This window comes from Choloepus didactylus, chromosome 4, assembly GCF_015220235.1.
Source record: "Choloepus didactylus isolate mChoDid1 chromosome 4, mChoDid1.pri, whole genome shotgun sequence".
Lineage (NCBI taxonomy): Eukaryota > Metazoa > Chordata > Mammalia > Pilosa > Megalonychidae > Choloepus > Choloepus didactylus.
The window spans coordinates 86,482,345-86,499,976 of NC_051310.1; the positions used below are offsets into that span (position 1 = coordinate 86,482,345).

Sequence of the window (17,632 nt, forward strand, 5' to 3'; positions counted from 1 at the left end):
ATACCCTCCTCCCTCTGCCCATTCTCCAACGAAGTAAGACCTATGCTGACTTCAAGGTCACCTAACTCGCGGTACTCAAAGTCAGCCAGAGAGACCCTACTTTCCCTGGCACAGGGAGAAAAGGAGGCCCACTAGAAAGACTAAATCCTTGAAATGTACATAGACAGTGTGGGGAAAATAATTAGTGTTGGTAGGGAAGAGGCCACTGTAGAAGCTGTTTCCCTCTCTTTATCCTCCCCATCTCATAGGTTTCACATAATGAGACCCAAGTGTATCATTTCTCCCGAGAACACATTTGAGGGGTATACCTGCTCCCCCCCACTTCAAGTCCTATGATGCAGAAACCTAACCAATCGTCCCCACTCCCCGCTCCCCAATTCCCATCAGCAGCATTCATCATGAAATAGTGAATCAAATCACACCCTGTCCATTAAGTCCTGGCAGCCTTCATCCAAGCATCCATCCAACCAGGTCAAGGATCCAGGGAACACACTGCCCCTGGCAAGGAAACATTCATGACTCTTCCTTCTTCCTTCACTGGGGAAATACAGACCCTTAAAACTGGTACACAAAAAAGTCGCCTCTTCCTACTAGCACCCATCAAAGCGAGAGGCTAGAACTAGACGGGAATGGGATGGAGGTGCCAATGTGCAGGAGCGGCGACCCAAATCAAACCTGAACCAAACAAAGCCCTCCCACTCTAGAAGTGCCCCTTCAGCCAGTAGGTCGACAGCAGCAGCATGTTCAGGAACTCCAGTCACTGGTGTAGGTAACTGGCTACTGTTGGATCAGACCGAAAATCTCCAAGTGCTTGATGACTCTTGTTCTCCCCCTTTCCGAGCTTTCCTTTATGTTTTCCGAACATTCCAGTTATAATCTGGGTTGTTTTTCTGTTCTAGCGATCTCTCCAAAGGAGACCTATGATCCAGGGGAGACTTGGAATCATGAGGAGATTTCTGAGAAGGCGGCGAGCGAGGATCTGAGACTGCTGGGTGCAGTGGGGGCAGGGGCTGCTTATATTCCCCCAATTTGTCTGTGTGGAAAGAGCGGTAATGGTCTGAGGGTCCCTGGCCATGGTAGCCCATAGGGGGACGATGATCAGACATTCGTCGGAAATCCTGCTGGTGGTAATTTTGAGGCCTAAATTCATCAGATCTCCGCCGCTTGGAGTCATGGTGGTGCCTGAAACAGAGACCCAAGAGTTAGCTGAAAAACCAAAGCTAGACCCCCATTCACTTCTCCACTGCACAGTGGCTCTTCCTAGGCACTCATACGCAGGGACTCTTCCAACAGATCCATGGACAGATGCTTCCAGTACTAGCAATTGAAAAATAATGAAGGGACATTTTATACCCATTGGCAAAACACAGCCTATGAAATGACATAAGACTCATCAAGTCTGCAATGAAACAAGCACACCCTTGAATTACTGATGGCTTTGTAAATTCATACTCCCTTCAGGGAAAAACTGGCAAGATCTATAAATATTTTCATATTTGTTGACCTAGCCCAGGATAAAAAAACCCAGAGAAATTATTTTGTTATTAGTAACAACAGCAAAAGCCACTCTCAACCTAAATATTCAACAATAAGAGAAGGGTTAATTAAATTGTTTTTAAAATCCATTCAATCTGAAGAATACTAAGATTTTTAGGCAGGACCATGTAACCTGCTCATTAAGATATTAAAAGAGAATTAGTACAACTCAACAACAAAAAGCCAAACAACCCAATCTAAAAATGGACAAAGAATTTAAATAGACATTTCTCCAAAGAAGGGATACAAATAGCCAACATGCACATGAAAAGAGGCTCAACATCATCAGTCATTAGAGAAATGCAAACCAAAACCACAATGACATACCACTTCAAACACATTAGTAAGGTTATAATTTTTTAAATATTAAATGGAAAATAACAAGTATTGGCAAGGATGTGGAGAAACTGTCAGAAGAAATGTAAAATGGGGCAGTTACTTTAGAAAACAGTTTGGCGGTTCCTCAAAACAATAAACACAGAATTACCAAATGACCCAGCAATCCTGCTCCTAGGTATATGGCTAAGAGAAATGAAAACATATGTCCATGCAGAAATTTGTACACAAATCCTTATAGAGCATTATTCATAATCACCAAAAGGTAGAAACAACCCAAATGTCCATCAACGGAAGAATGTATAAACAAATTGGGGTACACCTATACGATAGAATATCATTCAGCCATAAAAAGGAATAAAGTACTAGTACAGGGTACAACTCGAACGAACCTTGAAAAGACTATACTAAGTAAAGGAAGCCAGACACAAAAAGTCACATATTGTATGATTCCTTTTATATGACGTATCCAGAATAAGTAAATTCATACAGACAGAAAGCAAACCAGAAAGCTGCCAGGGGCAGGGGAGAGGAGGAAACAGAGGATGGTTACTTTAGGTATGGGGTGTTCTGGGGTGATGAAAAAGCTTTGAAATCAGAGAGAGGTGGTGAACTGCACAACACTGTGAATGTACTAAACCCACTGAACTGTACACTTTAAAATGGTTAATCGTATGTTATGCGTACTTCACTTTTTTTTTTAAAGTGGAAAAAAAAGAGAATTGGTGTCTTCAGGTTTAAATCAAGGTGAAGTATATCAGGGATTGGATTTACCTTTCCTCTTGAAACAACCAAAAATGGAAAAATATATGGAACAATCATTTTCAAGAAACCAGCCATTAGCCAGTGAAGAACAATGATCCCTAAGGGTTGGAAAACAAAATGAGATGAGTCTTATGTTTGCTCCAGTTCACTGTGTTAAGACAGTTTCCAGGCCACAGCACACAGAGAGGGAACCACAGGGAGGAGGAGCCCAGCAGACTCCCTGGGGTGAGAATCCAGGAGAGACCAAGGCAGCTAAAGTTGACAGGATGGAGTGCAAGAGAAGAAATTCCAACATCTGCTTGTTCCATTAATAATGATCAAGGTGTACATGTGAGAAAACTACACAAGGCCAGGGAAAGAACCCGCATTAGAAGTTAACAATGCCCTGTGGTTGGTCACACAGGGCTGGAAATACTGTTTCCACCAGCCAGAGGGACAAAACCTCAAGATTCAAGGAGATCTGGGTAAATAAAGAATCTACAAAACAAAGTACAACAAATATCATGGTGAAAGACAAAATACTTTCCCCCTGTGATCAAGAATGACGCAAAGATGTCTGCTCTTACCACAATGTTGTACTGGAGGTTCTGGCCAGTGTAATATTGCAAGAAAAGAAATTAAAGACATCCAGATTAGAAAGGAAAGTAAAATTGTTTCTATTTGCAAATAATATCATCTATGCAGACAATCTGATGGCATCTACAAAAAATGCTACCAGAATAAGTGAGTTTATCAAGGTTATAGGATTCAAGATCAACGTATGAAAGTCAAACGCTTTTCTATATACCAGCAATGAACAACTAGAAACAATATCATATACAAGAACATCAAAAAATATAAAAATAGTTGGTGATAAATCTGATAAAAGATATAAAAAACCTGTACATTGTAAACTACAAAACACAGCTGAGAGAAATTAAAGACCTAAATAATCAGCAAAATACACCTTATTCCTGAACTAGAAGATTCAGGACCTAGAATTGCCAAAACAACTTTGTAAAAGAACAAAACTGGAGGTCCAACACTACCTGATTTCAATAAAAAGCTTTCAGTATAAAGTTATACTAATCCAAACAATTTGTATTGGTGTCAAGGTAGACAAATAGGTCAATGGAACAGAATGGAGTCCAGAAATACACCCACTACAAAGGTGCAAAGAAGGCCTTTTAGCACAAAAAAAGAACGCCTTTTCAAGAAATGGTGCTGGAAAAATTAGCTATCCATACACACCCACAAATAAACTTCAGTTCTAACTCACACCATATCCAAAAGCTGACTCAAAGACCTGAATGTAAAACCTAAAACTTCTAAAGTAAACCATAGGGTGAGGGGTGGGGAAGCAGATTAGTGCTTACCTAGAGATTGGAGGAGGGGAAATGGGGGTGGGGGAGAAGTAAAAGGGAGGGATTACATAGAAGCAAAAGGAAACTTTGGGGATGATGGATATGTTCACTATCTTAATTGTAGTTGGATGGTTTCACAAGTGCGTACATATGTCAAAACTTTAATTGTACACTTTCAATAAATACAATATATTGGAATCAACTGTTTCTTAAAAAGCTCATGTTATATATGCTTCTTAATAAAAAGAAAACATGCTACTTTCATTTTTCTATGTTCTTTTTGTCTGTAGATACCCATCTTTACAGTTGTAGACTGTAGAAATTACAGGAGGGTAGAAATTACAGATGAATATTTTCCCTCTCATTATAATAGACTAACAAAAATAAGACCCAATTAATGTAAATCCCTTCAGACCCTATAGAAGCTACAGTGTAAAATCAGCCTCTGGTGGCCTGAGGCAGCAGTATGAGAACAAGGCCATTATTTCCTCTTCACAGGGGCCCATTTCCAGAGACTCTCGGGTAGAAGAGGAAAAATACTTTTAAAAATACTTTTAAAAAAGACATTCAACATTGAAATTTGTTATTAAAGGAGGACACATGAGTTTTGCCTTGAACAAAAGAGAGGGAATTGGATTAGAAGATTAGGAAACATGGTTCCTAAGAACGAAATGAGATTTTGGATAAGTCACTTAGATCTCAGAGACTGTCTTAATTGGCCTTCAAAATCTCCACTGGCAGTTCTGGGTTCTACAAGCCCAGGGGAGTTACTAGCCTGGGACCTGGAAGTAGGTTGAAGACAACCAGAAAAGGCAAGGCTGGAACGCGTTCTCCCAATGCTGAGAACAATATGACTACTAGCATTTGTCTAGTTCTTTGAGAGCACTTTCCATTTTTTCTTTCAATCCTTCAACCACCACATAGGCTAGGTTTAATTACTCTCAGTTAACCGGTGAGAAAACTATGACTCAGAGGACATAGTGGGACACTGGACTGAGGTTTTATTAGTTTAAAAAAAGAAGAGAGACAGACAGAGAATCTTTTAAGTGTTGTATCCTCTAGTAAGAAGAGGCGAGAAAGAATGAACCACATTCAGCATAAAGACTCAAACGAGGTTTAACTCCATTAGGTGACTCTATTCAAAGTCTTTCCTTTTCCCTTTGACCTAAAAAAGAAAAAGCTGATATTGTCATACACTTTAGAACCTATCTGACCTGCTTTTCAGTTAAATATTTTCATCAGGTAACTACTGAGTACAAGGCACTGGGCTGGAGAACCAGCAGTAAAGAACAGACAATGGTCCCTGCCCTCATTTACAAGCTTCTGTGGCGAGGCTGCCACCTCCCATCAGGGCCAACCCCACCATGGAGAGCAGCCCCATTCCCCTCACATTATCCCAGAATCTGCACCAACACTCATGAGCCTAGGGCAGCAGTCAGAAACAAAAGCCCACTGGAGCCAGATGAGGCAATGTAGAAGTGAACAGAGTGAGGGGTGCAGACCCCTCTAATGGAGGCAGCTGCTCTGCTAATGCAGCTGGGTGTTACTAGATCTTTCAAAAAGAAAGCAGGACACTGAGATGTTTATATGAAATTCTCCCATGGCACAATCCAAACAAAACATGTCTTTAGCCTAGGAAAAACCAAAGCTACTATGAGATTAAAATACAGCCAAATTCAGAAATTAAGAAGTACAGCTAAAACCTCTTTAGACCTTCTGCATTTGCCTTCTCATAGTTCAAAGCAAACCCTGATTTGTCATACTGCTGATGAAACTGTGTAGTTGTAGTGAGGGTATAACTTTGAAAGGCATTGAGCCCTAAATTGTGGGCTCTTGATGGGCAGGGTTTACAGGCTGGTACCCATTGCTACGTGGTATGGCTGAGAGTCCAGTGCAGAGCTTAGTAATTCTGGCTGCTACTCCATTATTTTATGGCCCCCACTTGTACCACTGCCTTGGTAGAAGGCAAAAAAATACTATTCCTGCACAGGTGAAATGATGAAACCACAAAATAACGGCTCCCTATGGGCTAAAGGATAAATATTAAAACCTACCACCTGGAGAAAAACAACAACAACAAAACCCTATAACCTGGCAGTGAAGCCTCACCCCCACCCCCCAATCCAACCTGTTTATCTTCTGGGCACCTCCTCCTGGGTGCCTACTTATTCCATCTGGCCCTGGCGTGCCTATTCCATTCCTCTCTGCTTAGCTGCCTCTTCTCTCAGGGCCCAGATTAAGCATCACCAGTTCTCTTCTTCCTCAGCCCTCAGGAAAAACTCCTCATCCCAGGAAAACTCAAAAAGCCCTGCTCTAAACCATCCACTCAGCACTAGTGTCAGCTCCAACAGTCTGAAGATGCCTGGACCAGAGACACCTCTTCTGACTTGGTAAGCCTAGCCACAAGGGACTGTGTTTGGACATAAGACAGTCAATAAGCACTTGTAAATAAGTTCATTAATGAGTATGTCACCTCTCTCTCCTGAAGAGATCAGCATCCAGAGTCTCAGGGCCTGCTGCATACCTGTCATAATAATCTCTGTGTCCCCGGTGGTCCCGGTCGCTGCTATACTGCTCATAAGGTCTCTTTCTGGACAGATTATTGGGTCGATAGCTCCCAGAACGGTGGGCATCCATATGTCGCCGGTCCCCATAATGGTGGTCTTTGTACCAGTGCTGCTCATATTGATGGTGTCTGTCGCTGCCCCATGGCACACTGCTGTTGCCGCCACCATAGTTGAACTTTCTTTCCCTCTGCCAGTCTCCTCGATCTGCAGGAAAAGAAAGAATGAGCTCATGACTCCAAGAAGTGGCAGAATTTCACTTCCAGTAAAGTTTAAACTGAAAAGCTGACATATCTCACAGACATTGAATTTTTCCTTCTTGGTCTTGTTGCTGCTGGTTCACTTCCAGTAATAAACTAGCAATGTGAGTCCTAACACTCTTTCCTCCAAAGGAAAATTCACCCACCTCTCTCCCAAAATCTTTCAAGGACTGTTGCTCTTCCTTTTCTATACCTGCTCACCTTCTTCTAATCTGGGGCAGGCCTTTAAAATGAGATTGCACTCAAAAACCAAAATCAAATAGTAACTAGGAAAAGGACAGTGCTGAGTTCTGTGGCTGCAAGATAATAGCCTCCATTTACACAACTGGAGTTTATTTACCTGCAGGTACTTTAAACTGTACCTGGTCTCTGAAAATATTTCCAGGCTATTCCTGCTGGTTCTACCCACCCGCAACCAAGAAAACGGACACCCTCCTGTAAAAAGTAATCATTTACACCAGATTTGGATTATCACTCAGTTATAGATAAGGCCAAACTGAAATCCATTTTAGCTTCTGCAACCTCACTATTCCCCTGAGAAGAAGAATCTCACTTATTTGAACCAGGAAAGAAGTCCAGGGAGGCTGTAGTGGGTTGAAGATACATCAAATATATATGTCTAAATATATGTGTATGTGACCTTATCTGAAAATAAGGTCTCCGCAGATATAATCAAGGATCTTGATAAGAGATCATCTGGGATTTAGGGCAGGCCCTAACTTCAAAGACAGGTGTGCTTTTAAAAGAAAGGCAATTGGAGATTTGAGACACAGAGTCACAAAAGAGAAGGTCTCCTAAAGAGGGAGGCAGAGATCAAAGTGATGCAGCTACAAGCCATAGAACACCAAGAACTGCTGGCAGCCACCAGAAGCCAGAGAGAGTGAAGGAATGGATTCTCCCTCAGCGCCTCCAGAAGGAAACAACCCTGCCAAAACCTTCATTTTGGACTTCTGGTGTCCAGAACTGCGAAAGAATAAATGTTATTTTAAGCTATCCAGTTTGTGATGATTTGTTACGGCAGCCCTCACACGTGAACACAGAGGCTGAACCACAAGGAATTATGTGGCTTCATGAGAAATCTGTCTTCTATCTACAATTATATTAAGACCAAAGACATGTCACCAAATAAATATTCCTCTACTCATTTCACTAGCCTTCTAACATTTTTCTACCAAGCCAAAGGACAATATCAAGGAAGTTGTGCAACTGAGAAACTCATACCATTAATATAATGTACAGATCAGCTGTACATTGTAAGTACATTATAATTTAAGTTCATTGCTGATCCAGAGTAAATCAGACCAGAAGACAAAGTAGTAAAAAAATAAAACAAAAAACGTCTGACCATTCAACCTAAGAATTAATAAACAACTAAAAAAGACACCTTCACAACATGAAAGGATCATTTGAAGTTGGCTTCCAATGAAATGGAAAGTAACATTTCTAATAGGGTGTCAAAGTCTATGGTATAATAGAGATGATTAAACCACAAACCAAGTCATTTATTTCCAGAGTAAGTGACCAGTGCTTTTTTCTTCTTAATCCTACCATGAGGTAGGTCACAGGTTAGAAACTATTGGGAAATTATTGGCCTCTTCTATGAGTAAGGAATGCAAGGCTTACATAAAAGACTGCAGTTAGCTTAATAGCAAGAAGAGTTCTTTTAAAAAATTCAAAATGTAAAATCAATGACATCACATAAAGAACACAAACCCAATCTAGTACTAGGAAAAAGTCAGCAAAAGTTAAACAATTACATGGCTAAGAACATGGAAACATTTCCAGAGTCACTGTGTACAGTCATGTACCTCAATAAAATGGTCATCAGTTCATTGTGAGCTACTGAAGATTTTTAAGATTAGAAGGCATGGAACTTCTGCTTCCAAGTAGTTTAGTATAGCTGGCAGCAGAATTGCACTCCTGCCAAGAACATCGAGAAAAGCTAGACAAACAAAAATAATCTGTTTAAAGGTATGAAAGAGCAGTGGAAGCAACCAGGACTAGAATGACTAAGATTCCAAAGAGGAGAAAAAATCTCAGAGGTAAGCCACTGGCGACATATGTGGGCTCTGAGCATGGGCAAGAGGCTGAGAATATGGGCTTCTCCCAGGGAGCACTGCTGGAGAAAGAGAAACCCACAGAGCTTTTGGTGGTCTATCTAGGCTAGAATACTAGAGACCTGAGGGACTTCAAACACATGACCAGGTTTCCCTTAGGACATCTCCTGAATTCTGAATCTGCAGAGAGCAGGAGGCTAAAATGCTAAGATGAAAAGACTGAAAAGCAGAGCAGTTTTTGGGCAGTACCGTGTTGCTGTGGAAAGCAAACATTAGAATTCAAGACCTGCCAAGCAAGGGGCCCAATGAATGTACCAGACTTTCAGCTGAGTACTCCAAAGAGCCAAGCCCTCAAGACAGGGGTGAACCAGAAGCTTAAGATATCACATCCCACACTATGCCCCCAGAAGGACAGGGGGAATCCTCTGTGAGGGAAGGTAACACCATCTGAAGCTTCTACAATTTTTAAAAGTGTCTCCTGTTTAACAAAAATAACTAGGTAAGCCAGAAGACAGGTGTCTAGGACTGAAAACCGAGAGGAAATAACATACAAGAGAAAATGATTCACAATAATTCAAATATTGGAATGAGCAGAAAAGGACTTTTAAATAATTATAATTAATATATTTGAGAGGAAAAGATTTTTTTTTACGCTTGAGAATTTTACCACAAGACTGGAAATTCTAGAAATCAAGTTTAGAAAGGAGTGTATACTTCATTTTGATTATTATGGGATATGTGACTCCTTATAAAATAAAACTTACACTATGTTTCTATATAATACAAACTTTTTAGGTTTTATTCTACATGCTTCTTTCTTTTTCTTCTTCTTATTCTTATCTTTTAAAGTAACTCATGCTCATTGTAACCAGTGAAGCAATGGATGATATTTAAAAGTTATTCTTCCAATCTCCCTTCCATTCCTACCATCCTGAGGTAATTAATCTTTATTAATGGTGACATATGTTTTCACATCTTTATGCTATACAAACATCATTCAAACAGATATATACACATAAAGATTTTGTTTTGGCTATTTTTCCCTCCAAATTTTTTATCTATAGAACCAATGCATTCTTTTTAATAACTGATAGTATTATAGAGTACAAATGTCTTGTTGTTTATTTAACCATTCCCCTATTAATAGACACTCAAGTTATTTTCAACTTTTTGCCCTTAAAAGGCTGGAACAGCATCCTCATACATGTATGTGTTATTTCTATAGGACAAACTCCCAGAAATGGGATTATCGTGTTACAGGGCATATGTTATTTCAACAACTCAGATTATTTTCTCAAAAGATGATGGCGCAGAAGAACCTAAGATGGCGACTAGGTGAGACAGGGCAAAAAAACACCTCTGTGAAAAATACTAGATAAAAACCAGAAAGTGACCCAGAACACCACTGCCAGTGCTACACCAGCCGGACAAGGTCTGCTAAATCCACAGGGAACATGCATTTGGTGAAACCAGGAGCCTGCATTCTGAAACAAGTGAGTAAGCCGGCTGAAAGTCCAGCAGCCACGCTGCAGTGTGGGGAAACAGTGGGGTGGCATTTGGAGATGGACTAGTTCTCCAAAAAAAAAAAAAAAGCCCGGGAGTGGCTACAGATACGACAGGGAGAGCCGTGCACTGAAGCACGGTGGGAGCGAGCTGGGCTAACGCCTCAGTGTCTGGCGTGGAGGATCCCCCTTCCCACACCCACTACTGATTGCCTTGAGACCAGGTGAGCAGAGGGGAGCCAAAAGGAGAAAAAAAACCACATTCCTTGCAGCCATCCCCCCAGTGGGCAAGGGACGCTCCTGCCCGGGCCAGACCCACAGCCCAGAGCCACGCCAAGAAATCCAGTGCAACGGGAGTCTTTCCCACAGCACCGCACACACGCCAGAATATCAGCCATGTACAGTGGCCTTTAGTGCACCCACAGCTGATTGTCCCGGAGATGGGAGAGCAGAGCTGTGCGAAAAGGGGGACGTTAACGCATCCCATTCAACCATCTTTGACGCGGGTTGGGAATGCCCCTGCGAGGCCCGGCAACCCAGGGCTTCCCTGGAGGGCTGGCGTGCACTTGTGACGTGGCACAGCCCTCCCTCAGCAGAGGTCCTGGAAGAGCACAGCTGGGAAGGGGGACCCGCTTGGAAACCCCAGGGACCCTATGTGAATACCAAGGACTTGTGCGTCAGGGCAGAGACAATCTGCAGAAAGACTGAAATGAAGGTTTAGACCCTTGCATCAGCCTTAAATCTCCAGGAACACCTGGGAGGTTTGATTATTAAAGCTGCCCTGCCTCCCTAACCACTCAGACACATGCCCCACATTCAGGGCAGACAGCACCAACAACATACCCAAACTTGGTGCACCAATTGGACCCCACAAGAATCAGACCCCCACACACCACAAAGACAAAGTTGGGGAGAAATGACTTGAGGGGAATAGGTGACTCACGGACGCCATCTTCTGGTTAGTTAGAGAAAGTGTATGCCACCAAGTTGCAGTTCTGATAAATTAGGGATCAAGTAAAGCAAATGCCAAGAGGCCAAAAACAAGAGAAAATCTTAAAGCATATGATAAAACCAGGCAATATGGAGAACCCAAACCCAAACACCCAAATCAAAAGATCAGAAGACACACAGTATTTGGAACAATTAATCAAAGAACTACCGACAGGCAACAAGAGCATGGCACAGGATATAAAGGACATGAAGAAGAGCATGGCACAGGATACAAAGGACATAAAGAAGACCCTAGAATAGCACAAAGAAGAACCTGCAAGAGTAAATAAAAAAACAGAAGACCTTATGGAAATAAAAGAAACTGTAGGCCAAATTAAAAAGACTCTGGACACTCATAATACAAGATTAGAGGAAGCTGAACAACAACTCAGCCTCCTCGAGGACCAAAGAACGGAAAATGAAAGAACAAAAGAAAGAATGGGGAAAAAAATTGAAAAAATCAAAATGGATCTCAGAGATACAACAGATAAAATAAAACGTCCAAATTTAAGACTCATTGGTGTCCCAGAAGGGGAAGAGAAGGGTAAAGGTCTAGAAAGAGTATTCAAAAAAATTGTTGGGGAAAACTTCCCAAACCTTCTACACAATATAAATACACAAAGCATAAATGCCCAGCAAACCCCAAATAGAATAAATCCAAATGAACCCACTCCAAGACATATTCTGATCAGACTGTCAAATACTGAAGAAAAGGAGCAAGTTCTGAAAGCAGCAAGAGAAAAGCAATTCACCAGATACAAAGGAAACAACATAAGACTAAGTAGTGACTACTCAGCGGCCACCATGGAGGCAAGAAGGCAGTGGCATGACATATTTAAAATTCTGGAGAGAAGGAAAAATTTCCAACCAAGAATACTTTATCCAGCAAAACTCTCCTTCAAATTTGAGGGAGAGCTTAAATTTTTCACAAACAAATGCTGAGAGATTTTGCTAATAAAAGACCTGCCCTACTTCAGGTACTAAAGGGAGCTCTACCGACAGAGAAACAAAGAAAGGAGAGAGAGAGAGAGAGAATTTTAACAGACATATATAGAACATTACATCCCAGATCACTGGGACACACATTCTTCTCTAGTGATCACGGATCTTTCTCCAGAATGGACCATATGCTGGGACATAAAAACAAGCCTCAATAAATTAAAAACAAACAAACAAAGGATTTTGTTCAAAGCACATTCTCTGACCACAATGGAATACAAATAGAAGTCAATAACCGTCAGAGACTTAGAGAAATCACAAACACCTGGAGGGTAAAAATGAGGGGGAGATGAAAACATTCCCAGATAATCAAAAGCTGAGGGATTTCACCACCAGTAGATCAGTCCTATAAGAAAAGCTAAAGGGAGTTGAGCAGGCTGAAAGGAAGGGACACTAAACAATTGACTGAAACTACCTGAAGAAATAAAGATTACCAGTAAAGATCACATGGTAAATATAAATACCAATGCTACTGTATTTTTTATTTGTAACTCCACTATTTACTTCCTATAGGATCTAAAATACATAAACTGTAATGATTAAAAAAAAAAAAAAAAAGATGGCACTCCACACACTGACAAATTGGCATGTATTTCTCCCTTTTAATTTTTGCTGATCTGAATGGGTAAAAAAAATCGGTTAATATATTGTTGCTTTAATTAATATTTCTCTAGCAACAAGGTTGATCATGTTCTCATATTGGCCTCTGGAATTTCCTCTTCTGTATGAATTCCCTTTTCCTAACCTTTGCCCATTGTTCTATTTGGTTACCCTTTTGTTAACAATTTACAATGGAGCTTTCAACATAAGCAGTTTTAACCATTTAACTGTCATATACAACGTAAACTTTCCCCCTTAGTCCATCAATTGCCTCTTGCTTCTTCATTTATGGTGGCTATGTTCTTTTCAACCTAAAGGTGAAATAACAGTCTTTGGGATCTTTAATTCATGCTTTAAGTCAGTAAGAGGATAACGTGCTGGAAAAGAATAAAGTACAAAAGTCCAATGCTGTCTTTAGAAAATGAAATGATTCTTCTTTTGGCACCTCTTTTTAAAACTCCACTTAATGACTTACCTGCGTTACTAAAGTGTCTTTTGTTGGGGTGACTGTAGTTATCTCTTGGGTGTCCATGCATCTGTGGGCCATGGGAGGCAGGCAAATGTGGTTTCTGAGGGTGAAGGTTGTGTGGGGTATGGGACTGAGACATCAGGGAATCCCGGCTTGAGCCTGAGGCTTCTGGTCGAAACGTTTTTTTCCCACTCATTACGTCATCTTTCTTCTTTTGCTCCTGTAGTGTAAAAGGAAACCAAATAATCAAATAATCTCAAGATCCCCAGCCTGATTCCTAAGAGCGGAATAAAGATCATCATCTCCAAGTATTTCCCTCTTGACTTCTAACCTGCCATTTACTACCTCCTTACCAAAAATGCTCATCAATTTCAGTAAGCACTCACAGCATGACCAGACTAATAGTGATCCATCTGCTGACTCTTACTTATCAGGACACACCAAGAAAACTTCCACTTATCAGAATCTGTAAGAACACACACACACCAACTGCCAGATGTCCCTACAGAGGGTATGGAACAGCTGTCCAGGCTGTTAGCATTCTCAGAGAATCATCCTGAGCTATGCAAAACCAGGACTACCAATTTTTCCTAATTAGGAAAAAAAAACCTATGCAAAACCAGGACTACCAATTTCTCCTACTAATTAGGAAAAAAAACCTCCTTACTAGCCCAGTAGGAACTAGTTCCAAAGCCAGTCATTAAGCTAAATATCTGTTTGAATAACATCACTTCTTTATTACACAAGTCATATGTCTGATATAAAAACATCAGAAAATACAGTAAGTAAAAAGACAAGATATGCAAAGTAAGCCTGAATCTAACCACAAAGGGATAAGGAACTATTAAGAATTTGGTCTATATCTTTCCAAGTTTTTTTGGTATGTTTACCCATATATATGTTTTTTAAACAAAATATTAAATATTCTTGACATTTTCACTTATTATATTGTGAAAAATCTTCCCATGTAAATACTTATTTCTACAATAAATATATTTAACGGTTGAATAGTATTCCTTGGTATGGCTACATCATAATTTATTTATCCTGTTTCTTATTCTTAGACATTCAGCTCATTTTCATTATAAACCATGTTCATAAATATTTAATTATTTCCTTAAAATAAATCCACAGACATGGAATGGCATGTTTTTGTCTTTTGACAGATTGGCCGAAGTGTCCTCCAGAAAGGTTACTACAATGTATAGCCCCACTAGTAGGAGCACTAGTGTTGCTATTCGACTTACATTAACTTCTGATACATAGATTAATAAAGCCCCTTACAGTTATGTGTCCAACTTCAAACCCTCCTCCTAACTTTCACTCCCTCCTGAAGGCCTTTCCTAATATTTTACTCCTCCTGGGGGCCTTTCCTGACTATTTTTATAATGCTTAAAATTTGCAGTAACATTTAGCAGTATTAGTGTATCAAAGCATATTCTTTCAAGTATAATTAAATCATAAATTATTTGAGGGTACTACTTCACAGCCCAGCACAGAGCTGGGCATAGCACAGCCTCATGCAACAAACACTGAGAAAGCACCTGCCCTGTGTCCAGCACCGTTCTCGGCGCTGAGGATACAGCAGTGGATAAGAGACATAACATGCTTTCCTACACGGAGCTGACATGCTAGTGGAGGAGGTATTTAATTTTAAGAGATTGGCACCAAATGGCTGATGTGCGTAGGGCTCAGAGGACAAGTCAACAGATCGGCTGGTATGGGTATGCTTACACAAGGAGCACTCCCTCTGCAGCACCAGCCAATTCACTTCCATCCCCATCACCCTGACCCAAAGAAGGGGACAGACCTTCTGGGCACCTTATTCTGCTTGCCCTTTATGCAAGCAGCTGAGACTCTACTTACAAACACTAGAAGGACCACAAGTACAAGGCCCAGAAAAGAAAAGGAATAGTATTTACTGCCTACAACCTTGTCCTCTATCAGAAGCCACACTTATAAACTACCGTTAAGACATGTGTATATGGAAGAAGAAAAGACCTGAGGAATAAATGATTCCAGGACATAAGAACACAGGGTAATGATCCATTATCAGAAGTTTAACACTGCTTCTAATAAATTGGTTATTTTAATCCCCTGGACTTACTGTTAACTTGACTACTAGGATAGCATATTGAGAACTGTACAGGTGATACAGTGAAAGAGCCCACTGCAGCCGTAAGGCTGCTGCCCACACACTGTGACCTGTGGTAGGTTCCTTTACACCCCCTTGGCCCTGTGCCTCCATCTGTAAAGGAAGGATAGAAGACCAGTGACCGGTCTATCATCAGTAACCTACTTTTCTATAATGGCTCCCCCATGGAAAAACAATAATTAAGGAATTGTTCTGTGGGATTGGTTTTTATTTATTTGTTTGAACTAAGATTAAATTTGTACTTTACCTCCTCTTCTTGAGATCTTTTCTTATGAGCCATCTTGTATAACTTATGCAGTTTTCGAGCATCAAATTCTGTAAACTTGGAAACAAAAATCCATAGGTTCCTTAAAAAAAGAAATAACAGCTCTGGTAAATTACAGAATTAAGAAAATTAATTATGTATTCACTTTATGGATGGCAAGCTATTGAATTTTGCCATACAATACTCTCCAAGTACAGAAATTAAGTTACCGAAATATTCTTCCCAGGCTTTGCATCAATAATGAATCTTTACATGCTACTGTCAACAGAGTTTGGCTGTGAGGGGTCTGGAGTCTAGGGTTCTGTTCTCACAGCTAAAAACTTCTCTAATCTGTATCTGTGGTATCCAGGGTCAAACAATTTCTAACACTCCAGTCCTAAAAGTTTTACTCTACCTTCCCCACTTTCTGGACTCTGGCCCACATTCCATCATTACCACCATCTCCCAGGAAGGGAATCCATGTATGATCAGTCACCTCAGCACAGCCATTTCCCCATGTCACGTTACTACCTGAACACCCACCTTGGCTTCCTAATTAATTATTACCTGCTTCATCAGTGCACAGCCATTTACCCTTCCTTTCTGAGGCCTTCTGCAATAGGGCTTCGGTCTTCTAATCAAACTCACTTTTAAACCCTAAAACCCCCCAGTTCCCACAATGTCCCACTTTTAGAACTTTGATAAAGCTTGAAAATGTCTGCCTTCATCTAAGCAATTCCACCCTGCTATTCTATGCTTAGCTCAAATGTATACCTACCTCTAAGATGCCTTCCTTCCCTTGTTATTCTTCTGCATGCCCTCTCCCACTATACTATGTCCTGCATTTCCACTTCACGATGGACAGTTTCTTGGGAGTCCTCTACCATATTCAGAACTCTTAAGGGGCAAGGACTACTGCTAGTCAAGAGCACAGCAACCAGTGCATTTAAACACAGACAGCTCTGAGTATTTAGCAGGAAGCCTAGCTTCATTGATCTATGTAGTGGGAAGACTTTTTGTTCTCTTCTAAGTGGAATTAAATCAAGTAAAAAGAAAGCCAGATGGGCTAGATACAGGGCTGGTAATAGTGTTAAGAGGAAGAGAAGTGATATTTCAGAGATTAAATCTTTTTTTTTTAAGTGTGAAGCATGCTATGGATACCACCATTGCAGAAGTTTGTGGTTTTGTTTTTTTTTTTTTAAATCCACTTTTAACTCAAAACCCCGTCACTGAAAAAGGGTATATTACAAAGATAATTACATTAACCATTAAGTATAAAAATTCAAGAAAACTGTGGATTATGGAAAGAGACTTAATGTTTCTTCTAGAAATTCCAGTCATGCATTCTTAAAATATCAAAAGTGAATATAAATATAAATCAATTTTTGAGCCACAATGCCATAGAAACTAAAGTTCTGGATTAACTGAACCAATCAAAATACTACTAGCATTCCTAATTATGAAAAGGGGATGAGAACAGACAACTCCTAGTTCTGACAGGTTTTAACTTTTGTTTTGCTTCATGTGTTGGCTGGGAACTAAAACATATCCCCATACGATGTATGAGTATCAACTGACATATAAAATTGTGAGACTACTTTAAAAGAGCAAGTCTTTATTCCAAGAACAGGCCAACAAATTCCTTATCACTATCTTTCTCTGATAAAACAAATTAATGACATCATCAAATCCATTCAAAATCAATTCAGAAGCATGGCCTTTTAGAGAAAAAACATGTTGAATCCTGCAGGTATGTTGCCAAGAGCTGGCTTTGGTGGGGAAAAAAATTCATTAGGTGGACATGAAATAAAA

At 40.4% G+C, this 17,632-nt stretch overlaps 1 protein-coding gene across 2 annotated transcripts in view; it reads right to left on the bottom strand.

Annotated features, from left to right (window-relative positions):
* The window catches only part of CHD2 (chromodomain helicase DNA binding protein 2), a 123,062-nt gene continuing 105,430 nt past the window's right edge, over window positions 1-17,632 (bottom strand). The window contains exons 36-39 of one of the 2 annotated variants that reach the window (XM_037832959.1): window positions 15,824-15,923; window positions 13,428-13,641; window positions 6,505-6,751; window positions 1-1,182 (exon numbers count right to left, since the gene is read on the bottom strand). In XM_037832959.1, coding sequence (XP_037688887.1) covers window positions 849-1,182; window positions 6,505-6,751; window positions 13,428-13,641; window positions 15,824-15,923 — 895 coding nt within the window. In that variant the 3' untranslated portion in view covers window positions 1-848. The remainder of the gene's footprint in view (window positions 1,183-6,504; window positions 6,752-13,427; window positions 13,642-15,823; window positions 15,924-17,632) is intronic. The other variant, XM_037832960.1, reaches the window with a different exon arrangement.